General features: G+C 36.6%; 2 protein-coding genes across 2 annotated transcripts in view; both read right to left on the bottom strand.

The window, feature by feature from the left end:
* The window catches only part of LOC101398187 (rho GTPase-activating protein 7), a 168,325-nt gene that overhangs the window by 95,259 nt on the left and 52,495 nt on the right, over positions 1–20,571 (bottom strand). The window lies entirely within an intron of this gene.
* LOC106799995 (rho GTPase-activating protein 7-like) overlaps positions 16,117–20,571 on the bottom strand; it is a 270,378-nt gene continuing 265,923 nt past the window's right edge. The window contains exon 5 of the mRNA XM_014786307.2: positions 16,117–16,417. Within this exon, the coding sequence (XP_014641793.2) occupies positions 16,117–16,417 (301 nt within the window). The remainder of the gene's footprint in view (positions 16,418–20,571) is intronic.

Genomic DNA, 20,571 nt, shown 5'->3' with positions numbered 1-20,571 from the left:
GCACAAAGGCAACAGATGCTAGCTCAGGGCGAAGCTTCCTCTCAAAAAAAAAAAGAAGGGGAAGAGACAGCAGGTGCCCAAGTGCACAGAGGTAAGACCATGTGAGGAGAAAGCACGGAGAAGATGGCTGCAAGCCAAGGAGAGAGACCTCAGGAGAAATCAACCCTGCTGGCACCTTGATCTTGGACTTCCAGCCTCCAGAACCATAAGAAAAAAAATTCTGTTATTCAATCACCCTGTCTGTGGTATTATGTTATGGCAGCCAGAGCAAACTAATACAATTAGCTTCTTGATAGAACTTCCTCTGCTTGTGGACTTTGTTCTTTCCTGCCTCATCCCCTTGCTCCATAGCTCCCTCCTCCATTCTCTCTGTTCCAATCCAACCCAATTTGAGCTTTCTCTCCTTCTTCAAGTCTTCCTTGTGGAGAGACCTCTCGGGCTCAGAGCACGCTAACACTTACTGACTGGCATTCATTTGGCAAGTGCATATGAGTTCCCTTGTGACTGCTCTTATATTATGATCATGTACTATTACTTTGACTTTTCAACAGATCATGTCTTTTCTCCCTCTCTAGGTGAGTCCTTTGAAGACTATCAGGGACAATATCTTCAACCAACTTTGAACATTAGAAACATTTCTTGAATGATCTTTTTGGAATTAGGAGAGAAGAGGCCCATTTAGAGCTGTAGATGGTTAAAAAAAAAAGACTTTTTAAAAAAATGTTATTTCCAAAGTTAAAAGATAATGGAATCTACCCTACTGACTGATAGGTTAGTGCTATATACGCACTAAACAGATGCAAATAGCATAACAACACTTATGGCAGAAGTCTCCTCCCCCTCCCACTGCTTCCTACTAATGTAGTGGGTCAGAGGCATTTATCTTTGTTTCTCCTGTAGCAACCAATCCTGGATGTTGTCTTCTGTTTTTCTACTGCCTACACCAGCAACGGAAGTTCACAAGAATATCTTCCAAAAAGCTTTGGCCAGAACCAAAGGAAGTGAGTACATTCAAGGATGAAGGGATGATTCAACCTCTTTGAGTGCTTAATTCTTGGTATCCCTTCTGAAATTGCTGAAAAGAATGCCAACAAGTTGTAATTACCATGGTGCTCCCTGGGAGGTGGAAATCTGCCAGTACTCACTGGATTGCAACCAACAATCCATTTTAAACAAGTCATTGAAGGAAATGAGCATCTATTTTGGTCATTTATGAAGCAAATATCTGTGGCCCCTAAAAAGTCCACAGGCAGGCTTTATACAGAGTTTCATAAAACTGTGCTTCTTATCAACATTTTTTGTGCAGGCTTAAATGTGCACTAAATATAATATAGTAATTCATTAGAGAGTCGATGACAGAGTGGCCAACACTTGGTCTCAGAATAAAAGTAAACTTCTCAGCTCACAAAACTCTGCATTATCCACCCACAGAGAAAGGCACACTTACTCCCCCAGTAAGGAAACATATCTGTGTTCAAAATATTTATCAAATGCCATATTTTTCCAGTGAACCACGGTCCTCTAGGGGGGCATTCATCACCCTCCTCAGGAAAGCGAGATGTCTGCTTTTGCAATCAGAACGGCTTCCAAGGCCCTCGTGCCAATTGCTGTGTGGAATGATTCAACATCGGCTTCGGAAACTTCCTTGGGAGCTGAGTGGGCAGCCATGAATCATCTCTCACCCTTTGCACATATCATTACTGATCTCCTTGGAATATTATGTGAAAATAATACCTTGCGTTTTTGTAAAGAATGCTTTTCCTGATGGCATCAGACTGTCCCAGAGCAAAGGCAGGCACTGGTGAATAGTGTACCCTGGAACTGGATATGTTCCAAAAATGTTTGCAAGTGCTGTTTTGAGTTTGAGTCAACACACCTGATTTGGAAGGCCGTCACAGGCAGAGGCCGGCAGGGCTGGCAAAAACACAAGGACTCCATTTTGAGGATTAAAAAAACAACCAATTTTAACCCCTTCATAGTCAATTGGAAGGAGCCTTGGGATCTTGAATTATCCTACTTTTTATGGATAAGAAAGTAGACCTAGGAAAATAAATTCTCCCATAAAAAAAATGCTACCCACACACTGGGAAAAATATTGAGCATGGTTTTCCCCTTTGATATGGCTATTTCTCATTTTTTGGCCAAAGCTGACACTATAATATTCTATCATGTGGGAAGGAATAGCTGGAACCTCAAAGTCTTTGGGTTCTAATCTCAAACTTATCACCAATTTGCTAGGTAGTTTCAGAGTTTCATGGACACCCTGGGATACCCGTTGAAGTTGACTAACATATTTTGTCAGCAATTGGAGACGGCACTCATTCTGTGGCAAGATCAAAAGCAGATGAGTCATCTCATCAAACATGTTCTTACAAGTAGCAACAGCTGCAATGAGATTTTTGAGCCTTCATATATAAATAAATAGCTCCTATCAATGGTGAACGATCAAACTGAGGTGACTGTGAATGCAGTCTGTTGTTACGAGAACCATGTCCCATGATGAACAGTTGATGGCAATGAGGATACTTAATTTGTAGAAAAGAAGATTCAGAGAATAGCTAGTAGTTTCTGTGTGATTGAAAGAGCTCTGTGAAGGAGAATTAAACTTGTTTAATTGTGTGACCTTAAAGTATAGAATGTGACCAAGAGTAGCAACATGGAAACAGATTTCAGATCAACTCAGGGGGTTATTTTCTAACACACCTCCTTAGAGAAGATGTCACAGTACCAAATAACATGCCCTTCTCTGGAGGTATCCAAGCGCACGCTTTACGGCCACGTGGCAGAAACACTGTGATTTGACTATAGCAAAATTCCCTTCTCCTGGATTTAGGATCATTAAAAAAAATAAGCAAAGGGATTGCAGGAATATAGGCTGCAGCTTTTTAATTTTGCCAGTTAAGGATATTTTAATTGCCATTTATTACTATCACAATTTAACAAACTAAAGGATATTTTAAGCCAAGAAAAATAGAAAAGAAATAATGTAAGAATGAAGAATCGTTCTTGAATAGTAAATAAATTCAGCTCTGTGAAAGATATACCATTTACATAAATCAAAATACAAACAATCAATACTATACATTCTCCATTGATACACACATACACAAATGTGGACAGGAAGAAGAAATATCAATTTATGAGAGTGGTTACCTCTGGATAGGGAGAGGAGAACAGAATGAGAGTGGTATTTTAAAAGGGCTTGGGGCCAGCCCGGTGGCCCAGTGGTTAAATTCTCGCACTCCACTTCAGTGGCCCGGGGTTCGCAGGTTCGGATCCCGGGCGCGGACATATACCGCTGGTCAAGCCATGCTGTGTTGGCGTCCCATATACAAAACAGAGGAAGATGGGCACAGATGTTAGCCCAGGGCCACTCTTCCTCAAGCAAAAAGAGGAAGATCGGCGACAGGGCCCATCTTCCTCACCAAAGAAATAAAAAATAAGAAATAAAAAGGACTTCAACTTTATCCACAATATTTTATCTCCTTATGTAAACAATGATAACACAAATACGATAAAATGTCCACGTTTGTCAATTCTGGATGCAGGGAGCAAGGATGTTTGTTATATTATTCTTTTGTATATTTCTGTATTAAAATAATTGCTCTCTCCTCTCAAACAAAACAAACACCGAGCTTTACTACATTGTCCTTATTTTTGTCATTTCAACAGGCACCAGTGTGAACTATATTGTCCGTTATTATTGATCCACAAGCCATTATTTGGGAGATAGGAGACTATTCATTTATCAACCGTATCTTATAGGTCTACTATGGGCCATGCACCATGTTGGTGCATCCTCCAGTCCTGTGATTCTATGGTTCTACGATTCTTAATTTTCAGCAGATACTCCTTTTACAGTTTCTTTCAGATCTTATATTTCCTCTGAGATCAGAAAAAAAATCTTTTCCAGGGATCTTGGATGCAATTATATCAACATAGTTTGCCAATAGTAGCTATCCTAAGCTGATCAGATTCCCTAATTGGTAGCTATTTAAGCCCTTGATTTATTTTAAAAAGAGGGAGTGAGATTGAAGAAAAAAAGTTTCAAGAAAAAAAAGGATTTCAAGAAAAAAAGATCTGGAAGGTAATGTCAGGCTGAGAAGAACTCAGAATCAGAAATACGATCTGAGCTAATAATTGATTTTTAAAATAGTGTTGGCAAAGGGACAAAGCAAAAGTGGTTCACCCTCCAAATTAACACCTGTGATTCTTGCTTTCATAGCTCTGCCTTTTGTGTTGAGTTGTTACCGTTTACAATGGCAAAGAAGAGATGTGCTGGTTTTAGATGTCACCTCTCCCAATTTATCAAAAACTCAGATAAAGTTGCAAGTCCTTGGCACAGCATTTAGATCATGAAGCTCAACCAACATTTACACTGAATAGTGATTTACAGCTTATAATAGACTTTTGCATATAAAGTCATCTGTAGCCACTGATCTCCAAACATGCCTTTTTTATGCCTCTAAACACACTGACTAGAAAATTTCTCCTCATTCCTTAGAACACCACTGAAATATCACTTCCCTTGGGAAGCTTTTCTTCCTGCTCCACTAGCCCAGACTTATTACTACCTTCTCTGCATTCTCACTGTGTTTTGCATATACTTTTATTAAATATTAGAACTATTTTATTAAATAGTTCTAATTTTATATTAAAAATTATTCTTATTTTATTTTAAAACTATTTTTATATACGTCTTCTACACAAGACAGTGAGGGGAGGGTATTATTTCTACGTATTAAGGGATGGTAACATAGAGGTTAGGGAAATGAGTAAAACCACAGAGCTGGCAAGTTTTAGAGCCTGAGTTTGAAACTAGATTTACTGTCTCCAACTCATGCCCTTTCTCTTCTGCAGCACCACTTTTCCTGGCATGCTATGGTGCTCAATTTTAATAAATATTACAAGTATCAGTATTGTCTTTGTTTCTTAAAATTATGGTAACGAAAAATTTTAAGAAAAGTAACAATGATTCTAACAGCCTGTATTTATTGAGTGTTTTAAATATGCCAGGCAGTGTTCTAAGAGATCTAGATGTATTAATTCATTTAATCTTCATAACAGCCCTACACTATAAGTACTATTATTATCTTTATTTTATAAGTAAGGAAATTAAGGTGCTGACTGGTTAGATAACTTGCTTGAAGTCACCCAACTAAAGACTGGCAGAACTGAGATTCACTCCCAAGTGGTCTAGCCTTGGAACCCGTATTCTTAATGAAAGTAGACTTAAACACTGATGTTTTCTCTCCTCAGTGGAACTTTGGACACGAACACTGTCTATAAGATTGATTTCAATTTTGATACTATGCATATTATGGAACCAACTTTTGGCTCTGGTTCTCTGTTTATAGCCTCAACTGTAATTACATAGCCCCAAAGAGAGATGGAGTTGATTCAGCTGATTGAATACATTGGGTTTCATGTGAATAGTTATTATGAAACAAGTAGGGTTTTTATTTTTGGATGTTTTTCCCCTCCTACTCTTCAAATAATAAAGGGAACTGACAACTGAGGGAAAAAAAAAAAAGCCAAACAACCTGTTTCTGATTTGTTTGGGACTACATTCAAGGTTGTAGGAATCATTCAGAGTTGAATTTCAGAGTGTTCAAAGCAGCCATTCTCTTTTGAAATAACTTTGAGATGAAAAAATAAAATTGTAAAATATGTTATGTCAAGCTGCCATGTTAAAAGACTTTTCACATGTAGAACAGTAAAAAATGGAACAAAAATATTCATTACAGTTTACATTGTAAAGACCACCTGAGAATAAATCCAAATAAAAACAAAGTAAAAGCATAAGAACAAATATTTCATAAATATTTTATGCCCCGTGATAATAATCAATCAAGAACTTATTAAGAAAGTAAATTTAAGAACGCAATATTTAACAACTACAAGAACCCTAAAATATAGCTGAGAATGTGTCCAAGAGGAAAAACTTCTGGTTTCTAATATATTATAATAAAATTCACAGTCACTATTACAGTTATTTAAATATGATTGTAGTTTAGTATTAAGGAAAAAAAAAGGATTTATGCCACTGAGATTTTTGCAGTCTCCAAAATCCCCAGAATAGATTCTGGACATCTTTTTCTGTATTTTTACAATACTGAACTCCACATCTCTGATAGAGATGTGTTTATTCCTTAAAATACAACTTGAATGCTGTATATAAAGTGCTTGTTCTTAGACACTCATTATTCTCCAGATTTTCTTAAGTTACCTTCTTTCTTTTACCCTACATATTTCCTAACCTGCCTGTCTCCTTTGCTTCCTGGGCTTCTTCATCTTTTCACTCCTTATTAATTCATTAATTCACTCATTCATTCACTCAATATTTATTTCACTTCCCACATCATGACTTTAACTCTTATCAAAACTGAAGCTTTGGGGCCGGCCCCGTGGCGTGGTGGTTAAGTTCAGTGTGCTCTGCTTCAGTGGCCCAGGTTAGCGGGTTTGGATCCTGGGCGCTGATCTATACCACTTGTCAGCCATGCTGTGGCGGTGACCCACATACAAAATAGAGGAAGATTGGCACAGATGTTAGCTCGGGTGAATCTTCCTCAGGAAAAAAAAAAACAAATGGAAGCTTTCCCCTTTTAACACATTACATTTCCTCTCTTTTTCAATGAGAGCTTGAGATTTTAGTTTTAGGGTCAGTCTTTCATGAAAAATGAATAGTAGGAAAGTGAGATTCACTTGTATGCCTCTTCTGAACACTCACCTCACACACTTTACCCTCTTTGCCCTTCCTTAAACCTAAGTTAGTGTTGACTTCATAGTATTTAGGTTGTGTTCACTTATATACTGTTCAATTACTATTTTCTGTGTTTTCCATTTTAGGTTCTAAGATACCAGAGGGAACTCAGCATCAAGTGTCAATAATCACCACGTTTACTTTGTTTTAAAGTTTTATTTGGATGATTTTTTTTTTTTTCAATCAATACCTGGGCTCTACTCAGTCAAGACAATGAAGAGGGAATTTCACTACAAAATTAGAAACTTGGAAGAGTGATAAGAGGTGACAAAAGTGTCTAGATTCCTTCTATCGGTTTTGGAATTATGTTGGGGATGAGTATTTCTAACTTTGGACAATTCCCAAAAGTAAAATGAAGATTAAATTGTCTGTGAAATGGAAGAGGTTGAACAAACCTAGAGATTGTGTACATTCCTGTCTAAAAGAGAAGTCGGCTATATGCATGTGAACAAAAGTGGCTTGATGGAGGGGACTGAGGTCCCATCCTCTCTTCTTGCCAGTTTTACTCTAAGAATATCTTTCCCTTCCTTCTGTACTTAGTTGTAAACACAGGCTCCTACTTTTTAAGGCAAGTCTTCAGCAGGGTTATGGAAAGAAGAGGAAATTCCTTTCAAAATAGCTTTGCGATAGGATGCTTGTCCTTTACATGAAATAATCCTTTTGGGAAACAAAACAGAATGGATGGGAAACAACATGATAAGAAAACAGCTCTGTAGTTTTGCATTCATTTTAAATCCAATCTCTTCACAGGGGGGAGCTGTTAATGGTTTGTGCTGACTCATTTCCCTGCCTCTGCTATTACCCTGGAGGGAGACGCCATCACAAGTCTCACACAGACTCCTAAGCATTAGTAACTTCTTGGGTCTTTGCCCGTGTTTTGGGTCAACACAATCATTGTAGCACGCCTGAGAGTGGCTTTGAAGAGAGTCTTGAGGCTTGGAGGGGCAAAAATGCTCAGGGGAAAAGACTCTTGTTAAAGAAAATATTGTTGTCAAGCCAGAGATATTTCTGAAGTCTTCATTTGGTCTAGTGAACTCCAAGGATTAGGACAACAGGACTCATGGACCAATAAGCTCCGCTGGGTGTGCTAACATACAGGGTCTGTGTGGGCTGGGGGGCTGGAAATTAGAGGGCCTGTGGGCAGTGCTAACCTCTGACAGGAGAAAATGTCTTTACAAAGTTCACTTACTTTCAGTTATTTGAAGGTCAAGGTAATGAGAACCCCTAGTATAGGTTAAGGTTAAATACACTATTTCCCTCAGATTTTAAAAGAGAGCTTTAGCCTTCTGTTGATAAGTATTGATATGGGTAAAGCTCAAATTCTAGATTTTTAAAAATCTTTCTACCTAGAAGTAAATAAACTGTAGATGTAGACAGTTTCAGGGTAATTTCAACTCTTTTACCCATTTCTATATACAAATATATATCTATATATAGGGGACTCTCTCTCTATATATGGACCCATATATATTCATAGGGTTTAGAAGCAATAAAATATTTTATTAAGTTTAAGTCATGGCTATTTCATTTCATTTTAAGTAGAAGACTTTACAAATGAAATAAATCATTGGCAAATAAAATGCTGTACTTTAATGATCTGAAAACATAGCATCTTTTTAAATGGTCACTAGATATTTGCTGATTTCACCAATTACCTGTCACACTCTGGCTGGAAATTCTGAACCATTCCATTCATTTATTAACTTAGCCAGGGAACTGTTTTTAAAAATTTATGAGAATGCTTGTGGTCAAATTCCTTCATTGCCTTTACTTATGACTAAGTGGAGGGCACACTTTTCCACGGGTTCGTGGTGCAAGCACCTGTCTTGTATTTTGCACTGTGACTATAACTGTGACACTAATTGGCTTGCTTCTTAGCACCTTCTTGATCATACTGCCTGAATTTTGGCCAGGCTTGCAATGGAGCATTTTGTGATCACATGTTAAAATGAAACTGTTATAGACCAGATGGCACTATTGGGTGGTCACACCAGGAAAAAAAAACTGCACTGTAAGTTTTAATTTTCTATAGGAAAATAGAGTTCATTTCAGTCTGCAATGCAGTCTAATATACATCATTTGCACCTCTAAGAATAGCTAGTACTCACTCTAAGGCAGGGGCTCTGAAAGTGGGGTCTCGCACTCCAGCAGGTGTGCAAGATGATTCTTTGGGGTCTGGGAAGAAACTAGGATTTACTTCTATTCATATTTTATTTATTTTTTGATTAAAGTAGAATGAAATTAGATTTTGCTAATATTTAATATGTAGATTGATGTTGATTTCCACCTTCATTCCACATTGTGTCACTTACTCAAAGTCTATTGAGGGAAGATTGTGAATGTCATGGCTTGGATGGGTTGTCAGAGTCTCAATAATTTATTTGCTTTCAGAATATGCATATATGTTTCAATTTACCTATGGATGAACATAAGCAAACTTAAGAGATCTGAAAGATATATTATCTTATTTGAAAAGAAATTTGACTAAAAATAACACTAATAAGTCGATACAAAGTGAAGAGCAAGAAAAAGTTGATATTTCTTCTACTCTTGTTTTGACAATCTAATCAGATTTGGCAAAATGTCTGCCTCCATCCCCCTCTGCCATGAAATTATCAAGAAGACTATCAAAATATTGATATGCATTTACTATTTTTCAAAGTGAATCTTGATCTAGGGGAAAATTGTGCCTTGAGATATCAGATAAGGATACAACAAAGTTTTCATGATAAGCAAGAAAATTTAAACTTATGCATCTAAAATGTAGTGTCTTGATTTCTTCCATGCTATGTGATCCTCAATCTAATGTTTAGTGATAAATGTTTAGAAGCCACAGTTGAAAAATTTCACTTAGTAGCCAATGACCTAAAGACACATTAAAGAAACACTTGGTCTTCTCGCCTTGATAAAAATGGCTGAAAGAATCCTTGAAAAACAATAAGATGTCAAGCTAGAATACATTCCCTTGATGGTCAACACTGATAGAAAATGCACAGTAAACATTGATAAAAATTTGAAGAAACACGTTTTATAACAACTTATGTAGTGTAAGAGGTTTGGTATATAGAGTTAAATGAAAGTACAGATGTTTCTAATGGGTCTCAGCTTAGTATTTGCTAAATTTTGTTTCAATGACGGAATATGAACGATTACTTTCCCACTTTTATTATGAGCCACTAAGGAAAAAAAAACCAATGAGGTGATATTCTTAATAATAAATGACTCCTTTAATAAAAATAATATTTTGCAGAAAAATTATTAATTTAACTACAGAAATAATTCTAGGCTAAGTTTCAGAGACAACATTGCAAAATTAATAGATGAGCTATTTTAGCAAAGAAGTTACAACCAAAAGTGCACAAAATGTTCCAGGATGACAGTGATATTCTAATATTTTAATTTAAAAAACTAATCAAATGTAGTGAAGTCTTTCCATTGTTGAAATGAGGTAGGGAATGACCACAAAAACCATTTGTTACCATACAGAGGTTTACTGGTTTTCTCATAGCAAAGAATTTGAACCTGAAGATGAGTTACTCATTTTTGTTTAACAAAAAGCAAATATTTCAAATTTGCTGACATTTCGGTGATGATGAGTAGCTGCCACTATTATATTAATGGAGTATACATTTTTAAAAAGCCTATGTAATTTGTTTCTCTGAGATAAAGGTGACATTTAAACAATGAGTGAGGAAGTAAATGCCTTATAAAATAAACAAACAACAATCTGTGTTATGTATAAGGCATTCTGAAAATATTTTGGAAATATGTGCATTGCGATGTGACTATATTATTGAAAATGATGTGTATGTATCACCTATTAAAACTCCCATAAGTAACATTAAAAAAATATGAATACAGTTTTATAATCAGCTAAATTTTTTTCTAAATGAAGAGCTGTAGTAATTTCAAACATACTTGTTAAAAATATAAAAATGCAATTTCTTATTTGTTTTCAGGACATCAAAGCAGAGATATTTATTAGTAAAATTTCACCAAACTCTTTTGGATAATTGTTAGAGTATATGGAAAATTTTGTATCATTATTTAGTACAAAAGTTACATTTTGTCCATTTGGAGTTAAATATCTTTTTCTACCCTAATGGCCTTTAAAATCAAGTATTGAAATAAACTGAAGTCTGAATCAGAGTGCCACCTCTTGTTAAATCAAGATTTAAAAAACGATTTGAAGTATATTCTGTCACATTTCTTTCTCTAAAAATTATTAATGATAATATTTGTAGAGAAAGCAAAATGGAATTTTTTTGGCACTACTAAAAGGTAAAATAAACTCAACTTTAAAAATAGATATTTTTTGTGTTTGCTTTACATAATATATTAGTACAGTATTACATATAAATGATTTAGAGTAGTGATTCTCAACTGGGGCAATTTTGCCCCTCAGGGGACATTTGGCAGTGTCTAGAGATGTGTTTTGGCTGTTGAAACTGGGGGAGGTACTGCTAACATCTAGTTGGTAGAGGCCAGGGATGCTGCTAAACATCTTACAATGCACAGGACAGCCCCCCAGGACAAATAATTATCTGGCCCAAAATGTCAATAGTGCAGAGGTTGAGAAACCCTGCTTTAGAGATATATAAATATATATAATATATAGTGTGTACTCAAAAATATTTCAAAATATTTTCAAAATATTTCAAAAATGCCTAATAAATGCAAAGAAGCAAGATAGTTTTACAAGTAGTTCCTTCAAACCTGGAGGAGTTGATGATGGGGGGAAAGGAGATTACAAAAACCTTCTATCAAAAAGCTAATTGCCCAGTAAGCATTATTTGCAGCTTAAGTTGTGAAAAAGTCATTTCTATTGTCTGTATTAATTATATTCCATATATTATTTTATTTTAATTGATGTTAAAAAGAATATGAAGAATGTTAAAGAGCATGAAAATAAAAAGAATGTTAAGGGTCACTGACAGCTTTGATTTTACTAACTATTTTTCCTGAAGCCTATCAATTCTAGAAAAACCAATACTTCCTTGAAAAAAAATTGGGGGGAGGTAGTGATGGGGGGAACTGCCTGTTTAGGAAGTCTGTATAGTTTAGTAGATATATTTGATATATATTGATGTATGCATGTACATCTGTGCATATCAGTCTATCTTTCTAGATATATATGTAGCTATATCTACAAAGATTATCTTAATATTTTTGAGAGTCTATGCAGTCTTAATTTCCACAATTGTATATAATTTTCCCCGTAAAAAGCATAGTTCTTTAGGAGAGTTACTGAATATGTAACTATAAGTAGAGAATAAAATTATAATGAGATATCAATGTTGGGTAGTTGGCTAAACTCACAAGCTAGATGACTTTTGCCCATCAGTCTCTCTGACAACATGTTAAAAGTTATTTGAGATTATAGAATATGGTATTGCTCATAGAAATACCGTAGAAGAAAATAGAAAAAACCCCATAAAATCCTATAAATGTTAAATATGGGAAGGGCAAGCCTAGGCAATAGACTAAAACCAATTATGGGCTTTCAAATGCAAAGATTACAGTTGATAAATTTTAGTGCTTTTTTGGGGTGGAGGGTAGAGAAGAAGTGTTTTTTTCTTCCTTTTAAGTTTCCATAGTTAAATGCTACAGCAAGGGTAGGAAGAAAAGGCAAACTTGCTGCCCATCTATCATTATTGATTGCTTGCTAATTTCTTGCCATAGTTTACAAAACAAAGTATAGTCCCACAGTTCTCTCTTGTTCTTTTGTGCTGAGCAAAGGTTTTTTTCCTATTCTAGCTATTTTCTTAACACTGTTTCAGTAATATAAAAATATTCATGAAAAAAGAAGATCAAAGGTTACTGTACTGAAATATATCAGCAAGGAATACAATATTTATTGGAGGGAAAACTTCAGAAGAAGAAATAAATCAAAATACATTAAGCCAATAAATTGTAAAATTGGGACATAAAGTGAACAGAAACAATAGGATTTGATCTTTGATAGAGATCCATGTTTCAGAAACATTTTTGCAAATTTATTTACCATGTTAAATCAGTTTTGGAAATGCTCTTTCTCTGACTTTTGGAAAGAAGGAAATGGATACTTGGGTATTGCAAGGCAGATGGTCCTCATTTGTTATTTGGTACCTGGTGGTTCAATAGAACCACTTTAAGTTTTCCATCTTTTAGTGACTTAAATAGTTAAATATGTATTTTGACATCTTTTGAAGAAATTGTTTTATGCCTTTGTTATCTTCAAAATGAAAATTATATAAAGCATTGCCATTCTTGCTGCTTTTAAATCTCTTTCTCTGGTCTGAAGTTCTTCATATAAGCCTTAAATAATCTATTTTTTTTAGGTCATTTCATCTGTAGGAGTAGAATAGAAATTTTAAATGAACAGAGTTTTAGTTTTCTCATTCTTCCAGGCTTATAACTATCAAACAAATAACAGTGAGGGGGATAAGAGGAAAGAGAAGGAAAGCAATATCTTCTGCAGGGAACTTTTAAGATAAATATTGATGTTTCTAAAACTCATTGGAAGCCACTATATTAGTTACCAATAAATACTATTTATGTTTCCTCTATTAGACGAATAACATAATAATACAGTACCACGATTGGTAGGGGAAATGCCAATTTCTTTTTTTTTAGTTTCTTATAATTAAAACTATTTGTTACTGCATGATAGCTATAAAATAGAAATAAAAAGTAGGCTGTCATTAAAAGGAAAAGAGAAGGCGCCCGCCCCGTGGAGTAGCGGTTAAGTGCGTGTGCCCCGCTGCTGGTGGCCTGGGTTCGGATCCCGGGCGTGCACCAAAGCACTGCTTGTCAGGCCATGCTGTGGCGGTGTCCCACATAAAGTGAAGGAAGATGGGCTTGGATGTTAGCTGAGGGCCAGTCTTCCTCAGCAAAAAGAGGAGGATTGGCATGGACGTTAGCTCAAGGCTGATCTTCCTCACCAAAAAAAAAAAAAAAAAAAGAAAGAAAGAAAAGAGAAGAAAAGAAACTCCTAAACTGAGGAGTGGAGGTCTTTTTCTAAATCTACCTGAACTCCTGGCAGGTAAAATAATCCTATGTATTGTATATGTCAGCATTTCTAGAATGAAAATTTAATAGAACTCATACCTTGAATGTTGGCAAACTAAAACTGATCAATAGTGAGGTTAAATAAATCATAACCAGAATTTTAACCCATCGGAGAAAAGTCATTCCTGCAAACAGTTGGTACCATGCCTAACAGATAAGAAATAACCAGTGACTCTAGTTTAAACAAGCTGTGGTATAAATATATAAACACTCTACGGAGAATTTATATCAATGTTACAAAGACTTCTAACTCTGTTGAACAAGAAAATGAATGGCATTCTTTTTATGTTGGTCATATAAGATGACCAGCCGTGCTGGCCTTCCAAGCTTCCGGAGTTGCCTCTAGCCCTGTCTATATCCCGGATCCTCCCCTAAACTAAGTTAGGTCACTGTTAATACCCAATTCAATAGCACTCTGCTTTTCTTTGCAGGACTCAGTAATTGCTGTTTCTTTGTTGAACTCTAAGTCGCATGAGGGCAGGGATTGTGTCTGCATTGTTTATTGCTATGTCTCCAGTGTCTAGCACAATGCTTGACATGAATAAATGAATGATGAATGAATGAATGAATCCATGTTTGTTCATTTCCTAAGATCATATTTTCTGCTTATCTTGGTTTATGAGGGTTTGGTTTTGGTATCACTTTTGGCACTCAGTTTTCAAAAGAAGACTGACTTGGGCGAAGTTAATTATAATATGCTTTTTTAATGTCAAAAATATAAGAGAAAGATGAAATGGATGAAAAATGATTATCTGCTTTTAATGATGGACTGTACAGTATTATTGACAGCGCTTGTGTTTTCTCAAGTAGCTTTCTCAGAATAGTTTCAAGAACTTCAAACATGCCTTTCATCCTCGTGTTATCTCTGTGATACGTGAAGTATTTTCAATATCACCATATAACAGCTTGGGAGGCAGGCAGGTCTGAAAGGCAGAAGTCCAGAAATGTTTTCCATTTGACCAAATGTTTGTTTCCAGCTCTGGACTTCGTTCGTTTTCATTTGACCTAATCAAAGTTTGCTTTACTCAAGGGCACCCTTTTAATTTCTATTTGTATAGCTTTCTATTTGCTATTGTAGAGATTAAAAAACTGCTTATACTTTCTTTTTGAATCTTTACGTTTCAAAAAGAGATGTTTAAGGTAGTGGGAGTTTAACAACTACAATTGATTTGTAATTTCACAATTATAAATTACATGTATGTATGTATTTATTTACAATAATTGTATTAATTTATTGCTCTTCTCTTTAGTCATACTCAGAGATAAGGTGAAAGATTTTCCATAAAAATTCTGCATGATAATATCAGTCCTAAAAATGTCTCAAATGTCTCAATAATGAACTTACAAACACTGAGAAAACAGAGTTTTCCTCAGGAATTATTATTGGCTGTATGTAGTGCAGGAAAGTAACATGACCACACACACACAGGTGTATGTACACCCACACCCACTGCATACAGGCTCACAGCTGTGCACCACACACCTTCCAGGACACCATTCCACCTATGATACACTTTATATTCTTGAAATATGTAGACCTAACAACATATACTTCTATATTTCTATAAAAGATTGAAAGAGACTATCTCATCAAATTTATCAGGACTCTTCAGATTTTCAGAAAACATATAAGTTACAACTTGGGAAGATGTTGGAAAATTATTAGTTTTAAAGCCAAGGATATACTATTTCAAAAGACATGGTATTAAAAAAGAAAATTAATAAAGTTGACTTCTCCCATGAATCAAATCTGAAACTAGAGAGGCTTCTATTTCCGGGGAAGAGAAACTCCACGGCAGGTTCCTTTCCCTTCCTTGACTCCTCTTCAATAACGAAATTTCATCTTTTAGGAGCCTTAGCTACATCTGCAGTAAGGTTCCAACTGCGCAATAAAATCTCAGACCAATGTTTAATGAGAATTTGGTAATTCAACGCATTTCAGAATGAGTACTTTTTTATTTGTTTATTTGTTTTCCTTTATAAGAAGATATATTCTGTGTAAAATATCTTTGGGCTTCCCCCCACCAAATGAAGATTTTGAGTATCATAAAGAACAACTTACAAGCTGATGTAGAAAGTAAGGAAACATTATTAATGGCTAGGAAATACTCAAAATGGCTCAAGAGAATGGAAAATACGCAAATGAGGATTCTTCTAACTATGGAGAGCATCCTTAAATGATCAATTTAGTGTTCTTTCTTTGTTTTAAGGTCTTTAGGAAAGCCACTTTGTATATTTTCAGAACCCTGTTGGCAAACTTTCGAGACAGCTCTCCTATTTGCTTTCCCGGTGGCCTTGCAGCCCTACATTGCGAAATACGGCCCATGGCTGTTGGTGCTTGGGGCTTCTCTTATCGTTGGTGGAACTGGCGTATTGTCAAGACTTACTGAAGTGCCCTTATTTCTGCAGCAGCCGAGGAGATTGGAGTGCAACGGTCCTGCCAGGCGCACACCCTCCCAGGCGATGTTTTCTTCTTCAGGAACACGGAAAGGCCACTTTTGGGGAAAGGTGTAAGGAGACAAACCAATTGCCACTTCCGAGGGGGGAGAATTTGATCCCTTTGTGCTCTTATCTTCATCCACTTCCAACTTTACTGATTTACCTCTGCTGGGTTCCAGAGGAGGTAAAAAGAAGGGGAGAAAACGCTTGATTTGAGTGCTTGTGGCAACAAATGAGTGACAATAGATGGGTCTCAGTGAGGCAGCTTTGATAACAGCCTGAGTTCATGACTGGGCATCAGATACTGTGATACCCAGCACCACAGATGCACATAGCACTCGGTCAGTCACACGACCATGTAGGAAGAGTCACAAACAACTCACGCTTCTTGTTCGTTCGCACGTTCGTTCATTCATTTGGCAAATCATTTACTGAGTGCTACCATGTGCCCAGCACTGTTCTAACCACTAGGATTACAGCAGTAAACAAAATAGCCCCAAATCTCTGCCCTTTGGAAACTTACATCCTAAAGGAGCCTACATTCTACATTCTCTACATTCTTACGACACAGTCAACTGCTAGGCCATTTCCCAAATGTCTTGTAAAATAAATTATTTTAATTAAAAAGTAATTAATATGGGAAATTTTCTGCCTTGGTGCCAGGCTGGGAGAATTTGAATTTAAGTATTAAATGTGGAAAAATGAAACCTCAAAGAGCCATAAAAATACATTCCACTACATACGTATGCTTCAAAAAAATATTACCACCGTAGTGCTGTTGAAGGTGAGACAAGATTCAAAGAAAATTCAGAATCCACATTTTCTTAGAATTCTAAGTTGATTGTAAGATATTCAACATTCAGTCTTAGAAACCACATGTAGTTTTCACTTGTTGTATCTTATCCTATTGCACAGGAGTAGCACACAAGCTCATGGAGTAATCTGCCTATTTTTCTGTCCACCTCTACAAAGAGCCACTAGTCATCCTCCAACATGTCCCCCGAAGAGCCACTCAAGTCACTTTACTGCCAACAAGTTGCTGATGTTTGTCCACAGGAGCAGCAGCTGCCTGTGGAAAATGGTCGGGCAAGGTGTTCCCCAGCTGTCTCTACTCTGGCCTTCTCCTTGTCACGCTTTCAAGGCCCTCACACTCTGGAACCAACTCAACCTGGTAACAACCACCACAACAAAGTTAACAACACTACTCCATATTTTCAGTTATAAATTGTTTGTACACTGAGGACCTCATCTGATTAAAATTATCCCCATTGACAGAGGGTTACCCTGAATTTCAGAAAGGTCAAGTGATTTGCTCAAAGCCTCCCGGTTGCCAAGTGGAAGAACCAGAGTTAGAGCCCAATCCTTCTGAATTCCAAACCACTTCTCTAGTCAATGCTTCTCCTTTTCATGACACACTCTTTGCTCCAGTTGGCTCAAGTCCATTTCCAGTTCCCACCACTGGCCACACTCCTCCTGACTGGTAATGCTCTCTTGCTCACTTTGCCCCATCGCTACACCCAGCTGGATCTGCCAACACTCCAAGGCCCACCTTAGAGTCCCTTCCTTCCTGCAGTCTTCCTGAGTCCCTTCCTTCCTGTAGTCTTCCTGAGAGCTCCAGCACACAGTTGCCTCTTCTTTCTCTGAAATATTTCCCTTAGCAAAGGTTTAGCCCAGGTTGTCTCAACCTCAGAATTATTGACAAATTGAGCCAAATAATTCTTTGTTATGGAGTGGTTGTCCTGTGCACTGTAGGATATTTATCAGCATCCCTGATACAACCAAACAACCAAAAATGTTTCCAGACATTGCCAAATGTTCCCTGAGGGCTAAAATCACTGCCTTAGCCTATAGTTCTCTAGTTGAATGATGTGGGTCAGATGTGTCTCTCATGAGATTTGAAGTGTGGGCAGAATGTTTGTATTTTGTTTGCATATCTTGAAGGTGTTCTGCACTCAATATGTGTTATGGACCCTTGCCCCACCTCCCAGTTTCAAACTGGAGCCACCAATCACATCTTCATATTCCTGGTTGATTTTTAAGTTGTAGAGCATAGTAATTAAGAGCCTAGGTTATAGAATTTTAAGAAATGGGCATAAATATCACCTCTATCACTTGCTAGTTGTGTAGCTGTGAGACACGTGCTTGATTTTCCATTTGTCTATGTCAATATTGTCCAATGGAAATATAATGCAAGTCCCATTAGAGAAGTAAAAAGAAACTAGTGAAAGTAATTTTATAACATTTTATTTAATTCAATACACCAAAAATACTATCATTTCAAAATCTAATTTATATAAAAAATATTAATGAGATGTTTGACATTCATCTTTTTGTATTAAGCCTTTGAAATCTAGTGTGTATTTTACTCTTAGAGCAAATCTTAATTAGAATTAGCTACACTTCCAGTGCTTAGTAACCACGTGTGTCTACTGGCTACCAGATGTGCTAGGTTCTCCCATTAGGCCGTGGGCATGTTGAGGGCAGAGACTGTCTTAATTTTACATTTAAAACCATTACAGGGCCGGCCCTGTGGCTTAGTGGTTAAGTGCACGTGTTCCGCTGCTGGCGGCCCGGGGTTCGGATCCTGGGCCCGCACCGACGCATCACTTCTCTGGCCATGCTGAGGCTGCGTCCCACATACAGCAACTAGAAGGATGTGCAGCTATGCCATACAACTATCTACTGGGGCTTTGGGGGAAATAAATAAATAAATAAATAAAATTATAAAAAAAAAAAAAAACCGTTACAAATTGTCTTTTAAATAAATTACTCTGATTTCGTGGGTCAAAAGCTTGAGTCCTCTCTGGCTCCTTTTTTTTTTCACTTTGGAAGCCATTTTAGCCTTTACATAAAATACAGGAACCATAAAAGAAGTATGTCTCCCCCTTGAATGGGTTCCTATCTACTTACAGAGAGAAGATATACATGTATGAACAATTGGAAAAAAAAGCTATATATAATTATTAAGTAAAATGCTTTCAACTAGAAGCTTTCAAAATTGAATGGTTGAAGAAAAGAATAGTTTTTTCAACAAATGATGCTGGGACAACTGGATATCCACATGCAAAAGATGAAGTTGGACCCCCACCTCATGCAATATACAAATGAACTAAAAATGGATCACAGACCTACATTTAAGAGCTAAAGCTATAAACCTGTTAGAAGAAAACATAGGTGTAAATGTCCTTGATCTTGGATCTGACAATGGATTCTTAGACCAGACACTAAAAGCACGAGCAACAAAAGAAAAGCTAGATAAATTGGACTTAATCAAAATTAAAACTTTTGTGCACTACTAAGAGAGTAAAAAGACAACCCACAGAATTGGAAAAAATATTTGCAAATGAATAGACATTTCTCCAAAGAAGATAAGAAAATGGCAACAAATATATGAAAAGGTACTCCAGGTCACTAGTCATCAGGGAGATGCAAATCAAAACCACAGTGAGATATCACTTCACATCCACTAGAACAGCTGTAATAAAAAAAAAAGGGAAAATAACAAATGTTGGTGAGGATGTAGAGAAATCGGAACCCTCATACACCGGTGGTGAAAATGTAAAATGGTGCAGCCTCTGTGAAAAACAGCTTGGCAGTTCCTTATTAAGTTAAAAATATAATTATCATATGACCCAGCAATTCTACTCTCAGGTGTATATCCAAAAGAATTGAAAATGGAGTTCAAACAGAAACTTGTAGAAGAATGTTCATAGCAGCTGAACAATAGCTAAATAGCTAAATATATTTCACAGTAAATATATTTTCACAATAGCTGAAAAGTGTAAACAATCCAAATGTCTATCAATGGATGGATGGATAAATAAAATGTAGCATAATCATAAAATAGAATATTATTCAGCCATAAAAACGAATGGAATACTGATACATGCTATAACATGGATGAAACTTGAAAACATTATGCTAAACGAAAGAAGCTAGACACAAAGGTCACGTATTATATAATGGTTCAGGGGAGGTGGTGTCAATGAGGGCTTTTTATTTTTTGTGAGAAAAATTAGCCCTGAGCTAACATCCGATGCCAATCTTCCTCTTTTTTTGCTGAGGAAGATTGGCCCTGGGCTAACATCTGTGCCCATCTTCCTCTACTTTATATGGGAGGCCGCCACACCATGGCTTGACAAGCAGTGCGTCAGTGTGCGCCCGGGATCTGAACCTGCGAACCCTGGGCCACCACAGCGGAGCACGTGCACTTAACCCTCTACGCCACTGGGCAGGCCCTAATGAGGGCTTTTTGAACAAGGTGAGCTTCTGAGCATGAAGGAGATGTAAAATTTGAATTTTCTGCAAAGAAGGATAAG

This window comes from Ceratotherium simum, chromosome 28 (assembly GCF_057802395.1).
Source record: "Ceratotherium simum simum isolate JZ-2026a chromosome 28, ASM5780239v1, whole genome shotgun sequence".
Lineage (NCBI taxonomy): Eukaryota > Metazoa > Chordata > Mammalia > Perissodactyla > Rhinocerotidae > Ceratotherium > Ceratotherium simum.
Note: the sequence above shows the minus strand (reverse complement) of the source record. Positions and strands in the feature narration are given on the sequence as shown.